Source organism: Bacillus rossius (assembly GCF_032445375.1).
Source record: "Bacillus rossius redtenbacheri isolate Brsri chromosome 9 unlocalized genomic scaffold, Brsri_v3 Brsri_v3_scf9_2, whole genome shotgun sequence".
Lineage (NCBI taxonomy): Eukaryota > Metazoa > Arthropoda > Insecta > Phasmatodea > Bacillidae > Bacillus > Bacillus rossius.
The window spans coordinates 4045610-4062057 of NW_026962013.1; the positions used below are offsets into that span (position 1 = coordinate 4045610).

The window sequence follows — 16448 nt, forward strand, 5'->3', positions numbered from 1 at the left end:
TGCGATTTTGCAAGGCTCTGCCTTGTAGTTTAGCAAGAAATATCCTTGGCAACAGGGTTTCCAAGAATTTCCCTTGTAAAAGTACAAATTGTTTTTTTAGAGTGTAGGAACTGATCCCACATCTAAAATCACTTTGTTAGCATTGAATTTTAAAAAAAAATAATATCCCTTAACAATAACGTAAATATAATCCAGTGATCACTGCAATTTGGTTGCAAAAGGTGGAATAAAATATGTTCGTTCATCACCTTAAAATATTTCGGCAGACAGACCTATAACTAGAGACCCGGAAAAATTTCGCGGATTCCATTTCGTGATAGGCTGAAATTCAAACATGTGTACAATTCTGCTGGTTCTGCTATTGGCTCGCGGTTTAACTGGAGCTCTCTGGGCCAATGAGAGACCATCGACCAAAGTAGCGCCGAATCACAAGCTACCCCTGGAGACGCCTCACAATTTAGTACCCAATGAACACGCGTGTTTACTTGAGAAGTGCAGAGGATAATGGAGGCTATCCTAGAGGTCATTGAATCCGCGAATTTTTCCGGTCCCTACCTATAACCAGTCCTCGTTTTCTTATGTTTTTCTCGGAAAAAAACAAACAGTTACAATATACCAATGAAACTGGGACATTATTATATGGACATCCTGTACGCCATAAGTAAGGACCGGAAAAATTCGCGGATTCAAGTACCTCTAGGATAGCCTCCATTATTCTCTGCACTTCTCAAGTAAACACACGTGTTCATTGGGTGCTGAATTGTGAAGCGTCTCCACTGGGTAGCTTGTGATTCGACGCTTCTTTGTTCGATGGTCTCTCATTGGCCCAGAGAGCTCCAGTTAAACTGCGAGCCAATTGCAGAACCAGCAGAATTGTACACATGTTTGAATTTCAGCCTATCGCGAAATGAATCCGCGATTTTTTCCGGTCTCTAGCCACAAGCATGTCTTGGTGTCGGAGTGGATCTGAAGGGTGTTGCGGCGGTGGGCGCAGGTACCTGCTGTGCTGCGCGTGGCTGAGGACCCCAAGAAGCAGGGGCTCCCCGGCGGGGCAGGGTCACCGCGCGTCTTGCAGCCGCACCAGCAGCCGCAGACGCCCCGGGTCCCTCACGTCGTCGGTGCGCAGGGAGCGCCTGTGCGCCGTCAACTACAAGAGCAACTGGGACTCGACGGCGCTCACGCTGCTGCACGCCAACAACGGCCGCCCACGCCACGACGAGCCCAGCGCCACCTCCTTCGTGAACGGCGGCACCTTGTCCGACATCATCAACGCCAAGTCCTAGTCTGCCCAACCGCGCGACCTCGCTGGGACCCCGTTCCCCGCCGGGCCTTGCCGCGACCTGCCGTCTCCTTGACCCACGTGCTCCCACTGCGGCGGTGCTCGTGTCTCCTGGACACGAGGTGCCGGCCTTCGGCACTCGGCACGACTCCTGCGACTGTGCTAGTGTCTCCTAGACTCGAGGTGCTGGCCTTCGGCACTCGGCACGACCCCTGCGACTGTGGTCCTGAGGCAAACATTGGCAGGACGCTCGCTCACTCTGTCGTGTTATTGTAACAGCGAATGTTTTCTTCACTTCACTCCCGAGTGTTTACATAATAAAGATCGTCTCACACCTCGGTCGCTATCGTGATTCTGGAAGAGATGTTCATCGACTGATGCTCATTTACGGCCCCTTTACAAATCCTTTTTAGAGAGATCTTTCTCTTTTCTTTGGAGGACATGGCTAGAGCAACCAGCAAGCATGCACAAAGAATAAATAATGTTCTTCAGTTGCTTAGCTCAAACGACGACTTTCTGTGACATGTCGATTTCTAAAGCAAATTACAAACATTAGAGTTCAAATATTGTTATTGCCACTAGTTGTAATGTAAATGTAGGCACTCACGCTTGCGTCGAATCATCAAATTTCTCTTACCTACAAGGACATAATACTTAGAGCCTGTGTAAATTGCTTTTGTGTAAACCCGTGTGTTTTGCGCTGTTATGGACAAATGTATTCACATGCAAAAGTAAGATGATAATTCAGGTCGACTAGTTATATGATAGATGTAAGATTACATCTGTTACCCTTACAAACTAGTTTTAAAAAAAAAATTGCTGCGGGAATCCATTCAAGAATTGTGATTGTCCTGTCGCCATGGGTCCAGGTGTGAGCACATCAGGTTGCTTATGTCCGTGTTTACAGGGTCCTTCTGAATACTGATAGTCTCTTCTGCTGATGTGAACCTGCATTGTGGATGAGATCATCCTCTCTTGGTGTCTCTACTCAACTCCAGGAACAAGTGACCGTCGAGGAATGTACATTTGGGCTGGACAAATCGATGGACTCGTACCTTTACTCAAACTGGAATGTCGGCTGTGTCTCATTCATCAATACGTGTGTGTTTATTTTCACATGATTAAGCTGTGCATTCAGTAGCTTAATGTGCGCACGTGGCTTTAATGTTATCCTCATTATTAGGACAAGTTGAAAACCTAACCAAGCGAATAAAGCCCAGAATATAAAGAAATTATTTTTAGAAGAGTTCATTTTTCGCATGCACAAACATCAGACCAAGCACTTCAAGAGCTGATTGTGACGAGGACAGCATAAATACTTAACTTTCGCCTAAACGTCACAAATGACCACTGAGCTACCATGGGTTATATAAACATTAATTCGATAAAGTCAATTTTACCGTTTCAACAAATCACTCTGTAAAGTAAAAAAGGACATATCAAGTACAAGAATTAATTTTATTTTGGCTAAAGTAACATATGCTACAAGTATTTAGAGTAGTGGTAAATACAATTTGTAAGCTATGGCCACAACGACCAAAAATATGTCAGTCTGAGTGTTTTTTTCTGTGCCATTCTTGCAAACCTATGTTCGCAAAATTGTGTAAGTTATAACAAGTGGAAACTAACACAAAGTAAGTTTTCTTGTTTTAAAATGTGTTAAATGTATTTGTCTGTTATCACTTTTGAAGTTTGCCTTGATGTAGATAGCTTCACTTCGATGAATTTACTTCTTTGTATATATATGTATATATCTTGGAGGTGCATCAATAAATTTGTTTGTATTGTGGTCCGTTCTTGCTATTAACATAAACTCAGATCAAATATCTGAATATTACTCAAAACTCCTACTTTAACTTCGGGGTTTTAAAATAATTTTAAAATAATTGTCTCTACTATACATAAAATGTCGGTCCTGTAATTGACATAGGCCAGAATAAATCGTGAAACTTAACAACTCCCGTTGCCACACAAGCCAATGCACTAACACTGGAAAACGAAATAAAATCTGCAACATCACTAAAACATTGTTTTGAAATAAATGGAATGTTTCCAAAAAAATCACCTAGCAATAAAAATTGTGGTGTGAATAAATCCATTGTTTTGAATTTCATTTAATGTTTGTTTAGTAGATTTCTTACACACACACAGTTAATTTATGTATTTCGTAGTATCAAGATGGCAGTGGATGTGGCAACGTTACAATTCTGCTATTAAATTTTCTCAGTTTTCTAAAATTGGGGTTTACTGTAAAAAAGAAATAATTGTGAGCTTTTTTTTCAGTACTGACCAGAGATGTGTAACATTTCCTCAGTAACAAGCCCATTCATGTGTTCTCATGTTGCAAATACTCTTATAATACGAAACTCTGAAACGAAATTTAACTTAAAATTCCTTAAAATAATGCCGAGCGTTATAAATAAGCACAAATTATGTTTTCAACTACATTTCTTGACGCGAATCACGCGTAGTTACCCCAACTGCCGCTAGAATTCGCTGCCGGAGCAGCTACGTCGACTATTTGATTATCAGACCTAAATTTCTAACTTATTTAACGAAACGGCTCCGATAAAAACGATAAAGACTTAGGAAAAAAAACCATACTTTGGGACTGATTTTCGACAAGATACTTTATTAAAATACTGCCCATATTGTTGCAATAAATGAAACCGTTAATATTTTACAGTTGCTATTTGGCTTTATGAACTTTGGTTCGGGCCATCCACCACAGATTTCAGCACCGTAGTTTTTACACATTTCCGTTCAATGCGACATCCGCCACATTCATGGAATTGCTCCTACCAAATGCCGTACACTCGAGAGCTCAGATTTTACACATCAAGAATTTCCGCTGACATTATATTCTTGTTCCAGCTCAGTGGACCGTAAAATTAGCATGTTGCGACGGCAGCTTCAAAAACAAATAAGCGACAGCTCGTGCCCACAGAATGACATTGTTGTCGCGGTTTTTTTTCCTGACTTATAGGCTAATAAGCTTCACATGAAATAAAGTATAGTATGTCCATAAAATAAAGTCTCAGTATCAATGGTATATTATAACGGTTTATTTAGACTATTTACAACTGATCATTCATCAAATTGAACGTAAGCTAACCTAGGTTTTTTTTTACAAATTCTCAATATATGCACCTTTAGTTATACGATACGCATCCAACTTAAAGTCCAATTCTTCCCACACTTTGGTTCACAAGTCCGGAGTAATGGAAGAAATAGCCTCTTCAATTCTGTGTCTCAACTCTGGCAAATAATTAGGTAGTTACAGAATGTAGACACGATCTTTTATAAAGCTCCAAATGGGGTTATATATATATATATATATATATATATATATATATATATATATATAATGGCGTTATGTCAGGTGAACGTGGAGGCTAGAGAAAAAGAGCTCTGTCGTCTCGACCATTACGACCAATCCAACGGTTAGGGTCTTCGACGTTCAACCACTCTTGCAGAAAGAGATTCCAATTTTGGGAATTTGCCATATACAGTTTACAGGCTCACCATCTTCTAATTGGGAGAAAAGCCCTTATTTGGCCCTGCAAGCGAGAAAACAAACCAAGCAATATTAGCGCGTACACTTATCTAAAAAAAATTTGAGTTAATCTTTCTTGGGACCTTGAATCAAAACTCTACAACGCTTACACTTGATGCTATTAAATTTTATAACTGGGAAAATCTTTTATGAACATTCTGTACCATAAATGAATATCGTCGTCTGCTTTAGCTTAACTCAATGCTTTAAATAACGCTCATATTATTATTATTATTATTAATCCGAGAACTGTGCTGTATTCATAGGCAACATAACAACCTAAAAGTCGTTAACGTTTCGAAATTAAATGCTGTCAACCTTAATTATTTTTAGGTCGTTCGTTTCTGGGAATATTCACTATACATGTTTAAAACTATTATTTTTGTATTACGGAACAATCAAAACACTATGTTAAAGTGCTTTATATTTTGTTTCAAACCTTAAAAAAACCGTATAGCCGCAAAGTATGAATGTTGAAAATCATAACTTCAATATCATTTGCAAAAAAAACACATGTGCACATGGCAACCATGCTCATTTCATTGCTACCAAGATAGTTCAACATTGTCAACAAATTTTCCAAAGTATAATATTGTGCCATTGTACTCAATACGCCATTGCGTTAACACACCATTCCATAAACTCTAAACTAAAAATGTTTGTAATTTTTTTTTTTAAATTTAAGTTATTATGTTTAAGAAATGTCAATGCTTTCTTTATAATATAAACTTTATTTTTGATGTTGGCATTTCTCAACCGCACAGATATTTTAGTGGCCGTATTCCTCCTGTAGAGTCGCCCCATCCAACCCCCTTCCCCCTTACTAAAGGGCTCTGAAGCAGCGATATATCCTGTCGCAGGATGTAAAGTAGCCCGAGATAGCAAGTCGCAGTGGCGGACACAGCCTCGAGTTCTGGGGAGGGCGAAGACCTCGGCTGCTCGGGTGTGTGGAATACGTAACTCACTCCCAGTTAAATATAAGTCCGTTATTTTGAAATATATATAATAAAGCTCCTTTAAAATGTACTTTAAAGAATTTCTGACGTCTTGAAAATTCATTAGTAAAAACTATGGTTTCTTCTGATTTGTAAAATTACTTAAGGTTATCAAACGAAAACAAATTAAAATATGACTAAAAAAATTTAAAATTGTATGTTTTAAAAATATCGAATTCTGACATCACAAGTTCGATGAGGACTGTGGTAGATTATAATTTTTTTTTTTTGTCATTTCTCAAGCAGCTTTTATTTGGAGTTCTTTTTGTTTTGTTTGTGTGTGTGTGTGTGTGTAGGGGAGGGGGTGTAGTCCCCACCACCCCTCACGAAGGATCAGCGACGGTGCTGTAGAATAAGAAGAATGGATTCTCTTGCTGATCGTGACTGAAAGGTAATTCCGTTGGTTAGCTAAAACTGTTCAAAACTGCACTCGTAAAAAAAAATTATATATTTATTTGTAATATGCTTACCAACAATTAGAAACATTAGGGGTAGGCACAACATATACGAAAGGACAACTCACATAAAACACAAACACAAATTAAACAAATAGGAACAACATATACACAAGACAAAAAAACCACACTGCAAAACAAAAATATATACGGGATCAGAACATATGTGTTTTCAGCAGCAGTATGAGCTACGAACAGTGTCTATTGCCAGCCTGTCCGAACAATTGGTAGAGTGTAACGCTACAGCGACGAGACTTGCTAACAGCAACAGGACGGAGGGTGTCTTCCCAAACTGTCCGTAATGGTCTTCATGCAGGTTGACTCTATGCACATAGGCCCATGGTGCGTGTTCCTTTAGCAATAAAGCACCCCACAGCCACTAGAACCTGTGCGGAGGAACATCATGGATGGGAGCACGCCAAATGGTGATCCTTTCTGTTCGCCGATGAGTCGCGATTACGTGTGGAACCTGGTAATCACCGTGTTCTCACCTGGAGGGAACATGGAACACGAAACACACCAGCAGGGATCTGGTATTAACCGTCTAAATATTTTGTCTGATACCCAAGTAATATTTGTCTGATCCCTTAATTATTTAAACAGTTTATTTTATGTTCAAACACTCCAATATATTCACTATAAAAATGGATACGAAATTTGTGTGTGTCAGTTTTGATAATTGCTGGAAATACCGTGCTTATATAAGTTAACTTTTTTATATGAATTTCAATATTGATTTATAAATTTCGATTGTTTTGATCAATGTATAAAGGATACAGTGCTTAATTTATGTGCTGCACTATAACGAAGCTATGTGCGGTACATGAGCTAGGCGGTATGTGCGGCCTGCCACTTATCGTGACTAGTGTGTCGTGTGTCCGACACTGCGGCTCGTGTGTCGTGTGTCCGACACTGCGACTCGTATGTCGGGTGTCTGACACTCGGCTCGTGTGTCGGGTGTCCGACACTGCGGCTCGTGTGTCGTGTGTCCAACACTGCGACTCGTATGTCGGATGTCCGACACTGTAGCTCGTGTGTCCGACACTGTGGCTCGTGTGTCGTGTGTCCGACACTGCGGCTCGTGTGTCGGGTGTCCAACACTGCGACTGAGTTACCCGGCATCTTCATTAATCCGGCCGAGACGTTCGCATAAAAAATAATTTAATTTTTCCAGACTCTGCTTTGTGCCTTAGAGGAATTCCCCGTTGGGCGAGCGAGGCTAAATTAATAAAAGCTCGGCCGGCGCGACACATCTTATCCTGGAAAATAAAAAGGAAATGGAGTCCGTATCAAGTTAGCTGTGTTTTCTTTCATACACTCAAGACGTTGTTTCAGTGGCGGCATGACGTGACATTAGTCCGCGCGTGTCTGTAAGGGTTAGAATGCAGCACTGAAGCAGTTCCTCTACGGCCTTCCTGCCACTAGCCCTTAAAACACTCGTTCGCAAAACAGGGTTGCGTGCAGGCAGGGAAGTTTTAGTAATCGTGATGTCTGAGCAAAATAAATATATATATATATATAAAGCTGTTAATAAATTGGTCTTGGTAAGTACTAATCTAGGATGTAAAATTGGTAGATGAAACATCAGTAATCGCTGTAATTTTTTAATTTGTTACTGTGCAATTTAAATTTTTTATTTCTATATAGGTATAACTTATTATACATTGTTTATATCAGACCGTTAAGAGTAAGAGCATGTGTACACGCCTTGACTGCGTCGAACAAAAGTTGAATAGATAAAACAAAATAAAAAAGAGTAAAGGCTTTTCAATAAAACAATAATGATATAATTCCAACAAAAAAACTGTGTTTTTCAGCACTACAAACTTTCCTTTATTTACTTTGTGAACAGCGTTTGAAAATGCATCCTGGATTCTGAGAAACTACCGTTTATTGGTTAAAATTGGCAGCCTGTGCAGCATTGCTGTCACCGCCGTACTGTGATTTATTAGCGTAGCCGAGACTGTTTTATAAAAGACAGTGCGTTATGGTCGGGGCCAAGATTGTTTTCCACCCTAATTGGTTTTCTATTCTAAGTGAATATCGTTCAAAAATATTTTTCGATATTCGCTTGGAATATGAATACAATTAGGGCGGTATTGGCCCCGGCCGTAAGGCACTGACACTAAACCTTCCTGTCTCTTTTAAAACAGTCTTTGTTACTCTGTGTTCCCTGCGCACCTCTGGAGAACCAGAGGATCTAGTTGCAGCTGGTATGAAGAACATCCACACCTCTCGTGGAAAACACTCTCAGCTGCGCTATTACAGCACAACATGGCGGCCGCGTCACTGCACGAGCTGTCTAACTTAACCGTTAAATGCTGGTTTTTGAACGCGGAGCCTTATTTTCACAGACGAGAGAGCCAAACGCCCGATCGTGCATCTTCGGGGTTTTTTTTTTTTTGTTCATTGTAAATAAATATGGCGGTGTTGATAAAAGGAAAGACCATAAACAAGGCAACGGTATTTATTTGTACGCCGCCATATTTTTCGTTTGCCGTGTGTCCGTGAATGTTTACTTTGGACAACTCATGATAACTAATGGTCAATTAGGTTAGGTTAGCTACATTATAAATACTTTAAAAATTTGTGGACGGTTGATTTGGTTAGGATAGCTACATTAAAGATACTGTGAAATCATATAACGGTTTCCTAGCCCTGGATAGCTACATATTAAAAAGTTATTTGCTAAGCAACCATAAAATGATTTTACAGTATTTTTTATGTAGCTATACTTACCTAATATAACCAATCATCCACAATGTTTTAAAGTATTTATAATGTAGCTAACCTATCCTAATCGACCGCAAAATGTAATGCCACACCGGTTTATACAATGAGATAGAACGGAAAAAAAAGCGAGCATGAACTTCGGGGAACTTCGGGCGTGGCTCTCGTCTGTGAAAAGAAGGCTTGTCAACGTGAGTATTCGGGTCTGTGCAATACAGAATGTACATCTTAGGCTTCCCTCAAGTAACATATGTGATCTGCAGCCGTGAGTGTCAAAGCAACTAACTGCCTCATGTGGCCTGGGCGATGGCTACGGTCATTTGAAGAGCGAGGGTTTTTTTTTTTCCGAGGCTTGCCACGATCTTGGATGTCCGTGAAACACGTCCCGGCGTGAATGCTCAACTTACACCGTTTAATTTGGACCTAAATGTTGATTGCGGCTCGCGAGGGGGGGGGGGGCGGGATAATGGCGTGTGTGGCAACACTGCCTGCGCGTTTGCCCCCTGAACGTGAGTTTGTGAAGGTGGAGGAGGACTCCATCAACACCGGGAGTTACACTCGCTCCTTCATCACCGCTAATTACCAAACCCCAACCCCCTCACCCTTCCCTGGACGTCATTCCCGCAAGGGGCTACTACCTAACGGGACTCCGGCTTATCTGGAAACAAAACACCGGCGAGGGAACCGCCTATCTGACCAACCACCGCGCCGTCTGCTTTTTAACTCTAACTTGGTACGCGATAACTTCTGCTCGAGGTCGCGTTACGTAAACGAGACTCTGTTAGGTAATAGGGACCTCATATTCGTGGTTTTAAAACCACCACGCTTGTTACATCTAGCATAATTAATGCTGTAGTCAATTAAAAAAAAATAATGTTGCCAGGAAAAAAAGATACTAATAGTAGATCGATGTCAACTGTTTCCTTTGCATGTCCATCGGAGTAAAAAAAAATTGGTTGTCTGTAAAGTCGGTTTACGGACGATAGTTTAACGTGACAACGTCATAACAAAACATTGATGAAATGATTGCATACTTTTATGAATAAAATTGAATCATTTTTATTGAATTATCACTATTTTGTATGGATACAAAGAAGGAGTGAAATGAAATCTACAATTTAATTGATAAATTTACTTTTATTTGCACTCATTAATTCAAATATGGTTATTACTTTAACGAACAGATTATTTTAACTATAACTTTCATACATGTTTGCTATTTAACTTCTTCCAATCTGTGTTATTCTGTTAAGGATAGGACGATTATAGGAAAAGTAGGAAACGAATGGGAGTGTTTCAAGTTTAATGTGCCTCGAAAAAGTCAAATCGATGGTTGTTCCAATCGAGTGGAAGAGAGATAGATGCAGCGCAAGCGTACAATGAGCGTAACGGGACAAGGAATGGGACAATGTGCGTAACGGGAAATGAGTCATCTTTTTTTCGTGCGTGCAGCCGGTTTTTTTCGTAGCATATCTGCTGTCAGCACCTGGTTTGGAATGTCACGAGAAGCTACACTGTAGAAAGAGACGTGAATGTAAGGCTAAAGACATGCCTACACTCAGGTGCTCGATCCCCCCCCCCCCCCTCCTTTCCATATTACGTTTCTCTATTGAATGTTTCACTCTTGTAAAAAAAATAAATTGCAACAGAGATTTTAGGGCTTTGTTTTCATTAACTAATTAGCTGTGAGGCCAATGGAAATAAACTTCTATTGTTTGACCACGGCAAAATCAATAATAAACCATGGACTCGTACCTGTTGTGTAACAGCAGGTATAATGTAGGCAGTATCTAACAACAAAACCTGCCACAAAACATGAAACACAATACTACTATAACGAGAAATATACAAACCCCTTAAGCAAAAACAAAAACCTACATTGTGACAATTGTGGGAACACAGGCTCCAAAGTATAGTCCAAACGAATTAGTTAGAGTTTATTTATGAACTACTTTGTACACTTTCCCAAAATAACAGCAATCTTAATGACGGCCCACAAATTAATCATACTTTCATAAGTCCACTATTTACATCCTGGGCTTGTTGGACTTATTCTGTCTGCGGGCCTTGCTTGACGATACCGATGGCCACAGTGTTGGACAGCGTCCGTGAGATGCCTCACACAACTACACCGTTTTCGAAATGTCAAATGAAAAGGTAGGTCTTTAAGGCAACCCGCCTAGTCAGGGGCGTATCTGTGTCGGCGAGGCGGGACTGGCTGGTGAATGAATGTTCTCAAACAGTTTTAGGCCAAATATTTTAGGCCAAACGACGCGCTCCCCTTCTAGCGCGGTGTCTCCTCTGAGCTGGCGCGCAGTCTTCTCCCAGTGCACAGGACGACCCAAAACATTACACGTCGGAGAAATGAAGGTAAAGGTGTAATGCAAGGCCGTCGAATGCTTGCAACAATCACTAGCGGGAGTTTCACGCCTAAAGATTATTATTTATAAAGACACGCGTTTCAGCCATTTTTTTTTTTTTTCGCTCTTCTTAAACATCAGTTAAAAAAAAAAAAAAATAGTGCGTGGAGTTCCTCCGCGCGGAAGAAGTGAAACATCGTAATGTGTAAATGAAAATAGGAAGGGGTATAAATTGATTTTTAGTGAAATAATATTGTTTCTTTAAGACAAACTTTATTAACATTGCTTACAATTCACAATTGATCGCAAGTTTTAATTATCATTTTAGAGTGGAGAAATATCCAAATCTATAAAATTTACAATGGGATTATGATAACTAAAGTAAGATACGAAATGTTTGAGTTCTATTTTTTCAATATTTCTTGCAAAAACTGCATAAATGGTAGTTCCCCCTTTGGTATTCACGACGCTCACACTGTTTACTTCGCTGCGTAGCAAGAACACCACGCACATGTGCTTGGGATCTACCGACTCACTCTCTTTCTCTCTCCTACTTTCTACCTTTGTGTATCTTTCTTTCTCTCTCCCTCTTGCTTCGGAATATTGGACGCTACTCGTTGCTAACGCTCGCGCATGCGTTCGAGTGCCACGCATTCACTCTCTCTCTGTCTCTTTCTATTCCCCCTCCCCAGGAGCGTTGAACGTTTAACGCGACCTTGATGGAAGTCGCATTAGAAGTTTCACTTCAAAAAGAAACACAGAAACAGGACTACTTTCTGCCCTTGTTTGCAGACAGACCATAGCTCCTATTTTTTTTAAATACTATTTGCTGTATGTCTAATTACTTTCCTTTGTATGTATGGCTATGCTTGGTTTTTAATTAATTTAAATTAGTTATGGTTGAATCTTTTGCAATAGTTAATATTTGAACATTAAGTTAAAATTTCAATTTGTTCTCTTAATATTTAGTCTATATCATGCTTAGTTTTTAATATTAAACTCTTTGATGTAATTGCAGAAAAGTGGTTAAGTGTAAGAGAAGGCGTACCACCTTAACTTCGCCACCAACAAAGACGATAGATAGATAAATAAATAAATAAATAAATAAATAAATGAGTGGTGGTTCTCCCGTGGAACCCTGTCCGGGTCGGCGACTGGATACGTGGTTATGGTTTCGCCGTTGCGTCGTCGGAGCTGTCTCGTGGATCCTCCGGGCGGGGACGTCGGGAGAAACAAGCCCGTTGTTGTTCTTCCTCGCCCCGCGGACAACCAGACTTTCCCCATCAGCCACCGCGCGCGCGGGGGGCGGATCTTCCTGCCGCGATAACAATAACCGTCAGGTTTTATCTGACGCCGACGGCCCCAACTCGAAGGAACAATCGATGTCGCGCGCACGAGCCCCTCTTCAAGGACTGGCGAGGCCGCGCGCTCTGGCGGCAGGGCGCGGAAACTGCCAGTTCGTGTCGGAACACGGCACAAAGTGCGCTCAAATTTATCATTACTCTATTGACATCATGTACCCTTTTTTTTTTTTCAAAATCATTCAAACACTGTCAGATGTTATCCAACCTTATGTTGGCATATTTAATTCGGCAATTAATTTTCCTCTTCAAGATACCCTTGGGGGTATGCTTAAAGAATTGATTTCTGTAGTTTATTACTTTATAAATATATACAGTTCTTCCTGAATTCTAAAAAAATCATTTTCTGGGGTTATTGCTGGGTCTTCTTAATATATTCTATGTAATAAATATATCTAATTATAATATAATAAATATATATATTTCAATAAATATTCTGGGGAGTGGAATATAGATATCCCCAGGATTAACAGAATTAAAAGGATTAACAGAATTAAAAGGATTAACATTGTCAGTTTCTATAAAATAAAATAAGGAAATATCCCCATGGAAAATAAAATCAGCAAAAGTTGTTTCAGCAAAACCTAATGTACTGTACAGCTGGTCCTCCCCCCCCCCCTTTCCCACCGGATAAATGATTCCGTTGCTAACACATATTCAAGCATGTTGCTGTACAATACCACTCGCAGATACACATATCACTTGCGTGGGTTTGAAGAGTGTTTCCATTCTGCTCGGTAAGTTGCAGCTGCTGTTTCTAAACCTGAACAATAGTACTGCGTGCAGACAGTGGGACGCTGTCTGAATATCACACGTAGATTTTTATGTTGCCTTTGCTTAAATTTATAATTTATTACATATATTCATAATTTATTGTAATTAATATTTTTTGTAAAGATGCAGATTATTTGAGGCTGATGATTCATAGAAATACATATTAAATTGAGTAATTAGCCGGAATAAAATATATCAGTGTGTTTTGTTAGCTTGTCGATTGAGCTGCTAAGCTACACCATTAATTTAAAATTTAAATAAAAGGTAAGAAGTTTTTTTTAGTTTTACCTATTCTTGTTTGTTATAAAATTTATTTTCAAGTATTGGTTTTAATATTTTTTTAATAATTTTATATATTTCAGTTATTGATTTTGTAATATTTGACTTTTTAAGCATAATAGTAGTTTTAATATTTAAAAACCATAAGATATATTAAATAATAATATATTATTATATATAATTATATAAATATATTTTTATATATTAGTAATAATAATATTATAACATATTTAATAAATTCTTAATAATTAATATATGTTTGTATTATAAGATTTTATTAAATTAGATAATAATATTAATATTATACAACTAAATATCTTAATTTATGTGGAATAAATTACTAGCTAAAGTCTTGATGGTGTATATATACATATATATATATCAACTTCTTACCCTTTTTTAAATTTTAAATAAATGGTGTAGCTCAGTAACTCAATCGACAAGCTAACAAAACACACAGATATATTTTATCCCGGCTAATCACTCAATTTAATATATATATTTTTAATCATCAGCCTCAAAGAATCTGCATCTTTACAAAAAAAATATCAATTACAATAAGTTATGAGTAAATGAAATATATATGTGTACACACCATGATACGTGGAAAATAGAAGCAAGTAAGAGTCGCCTGAGTAGCGACACGCACTTGGACGTGTGCGCGCTACTAGTAGTGACCTCCCGGAATCATTTCCATCGCCGGTCGCTCCCCGACACAATCGCTTAAGTCGACTGACGTCGACTAATGGGCGCGGGCACGTTTTGTTTCGCAATTACAGATAATCCTGGTAGTTTTTTTTTTTTTATGTTTAAAGAGCCATCCAAAGGTTTAACTTTTAATAGGGGGAATGGGGTACGGTCACGTGGTTGGTTTTTAATTGCTAACAGCGATTCTATTTTGTTTACGTTTCGACCACGGGTCGTATTGCGCTCCATCGCCCCGCGTCCAATCAAGTTGTATGTACACTGCAGCGCCTGAAGTGTGCGCGCTTGGAAGCATTTTTTGACGTGACAACGTCTAATAAATCGATGAACGCCGGCTGCACGCACGAAAAAGTGTCCCGTTACGCACATTGTCCCGTTACGCTCATTGTACGCTTGCGCCGCATCTATCTCTCTTCCACTCGATTAGAACAACCATCGATTTGACTTTTTCGAGGCACATTAAACTTGAAACACTCCCATTCGTTTCCTACTTTTCCTATCATTGTCCTATCCTTAACAGAATAACACATATTGGAAGAAGTTAAATAGCAAACATGTATAAAAGTTATAGTTAAAATAATCTCTTCATTAAAATAATAAACATATTTGAATAAATGAGTGTAAATAAAAGTAAATTTATCAATTAAATTGTAGATTTCATTTCACTCCTCCTTTGTATCCATACAAAATAGCGATAATTCAATAAAAATGATTCGATTTTATTCATAAGAGTATGCAATCATTTCATCAATGTTTTGTTATGACTTTGTCACGTTAAACTATCGTCCGTAAACCGACTTTACAGACAACCAATTTTTTTTCATTTACTTCCATTTGTTAAATTGTTCCCCCCCCCCTTTTTGTTTATTATTCCCTCCGGCGTGCAATTCTGCGCGGTGGACTTGTCGATCTGTGCGGCCGTCGTGTCCAGGCTGCGACACGGACACTGGGGACAAAGCCACAAACCTCCTATTATATGAACAATTGAACCTTAAACTAAAATCGTAAAGCTAAACAAATACTCATATTCTCAATACAATTGTATTTAATCTAGCGAAAGAAAACTCTGTTCTTATTTAACTTATTATATTACAGTACTTGCGTATGGTTCAGAAACGTCTGGAACATTCTAAAATATTCTCGCAAATTTCGAATCCGGAAGTACATACCTTCAAAGGTCCAGAACCTTCTGGGACATTCCAGTCATTCTCGAACATCCCGGAAAATTCTAGAACATTCCAGAATCTTCTGGAAGTTTGTACAACATTCTGGGACATTCTAGAAAATTCTTGAAATTTCTGGAAGATTCTGGAACATTTTACAAATGTCTATAAATATTATGGAACGTTCTAGAACATTTTAGAACCTATTGAAATATTATATAACGTTCTGCGGCATTCTACAACATTCAGGAATCTTCTAGAATATTCAGGAACATTGCGAGCCAGTCTCGGCCACTTCGGCACTCGATTCCCAGCTGCTGCACCGACTTCCCATAAGAAGTACATTGAAGAACTTGAAGAAAACATGCTAGTTTGGTGAGACATCAATACACGATTTTTGAGATCAAAAGAGATCTTCAAAGGTGGTATAATAATAATAAAATACATTATAGATGTGGTTATAAACAATCACAAAAAGATACAAGGTAGAAGTTAACAAAGAAAGGAGATAGAAGAAAAACAAAGGCAAGACAGCAATGAAATAAATAAATTAAAAATGGATAAATAAAGAAGATGATCCAGTGAATTTGTATGAGTTTTAAGAAATGCTTTATGATAGCTTGTATTTATTTTACAATTTGTATGTATACACAAATATAATCGTGTAATATTTTGTGTTAGACGGAAGAGATTTCTTGCCCCAAGAAACTAAATTACTTTAAGATGGCCTAACAGTAATAACTACAGGAAAGATAAATGGACCCAGGGTTTGGTTCTGGGAGAAGATATCA

General features: G+C 38.8%; 1 protein-coding gene and 1 long non-coding RNA gene across 2 annotated transcripts in view; one reads left to right on the plus strand and one right to left on the minus strand.

The window, feature by feature from the left end:
* Positions 1–3068, plus strand: part of LOC134543079 (neuropeptide CCHamide-1 receptor-like) — a 145767-nt gene extending 142699 nt beyond the window's left edge. The window contains exon 5 of the mRNA XM_063387842.1: positions 995–3068. Within this exon, the coding sequence (XP_063243912.1) occupies positions 995–1283 (289 nt within the window). The 3' untranslated portion in view covers positions 1284–3068. The remainder of the gene's footprint in view (positions 1–994) is intronic.
* LOC134543080 (uncharacterized) overlaps positions 1–16448 on the minus strand; it is a 167314-nt gene that overhangs the window by 101436 nt on the left and 49430 nt on the right. The gene's annotated exons all lie outside the window — the stretch shown is intronic.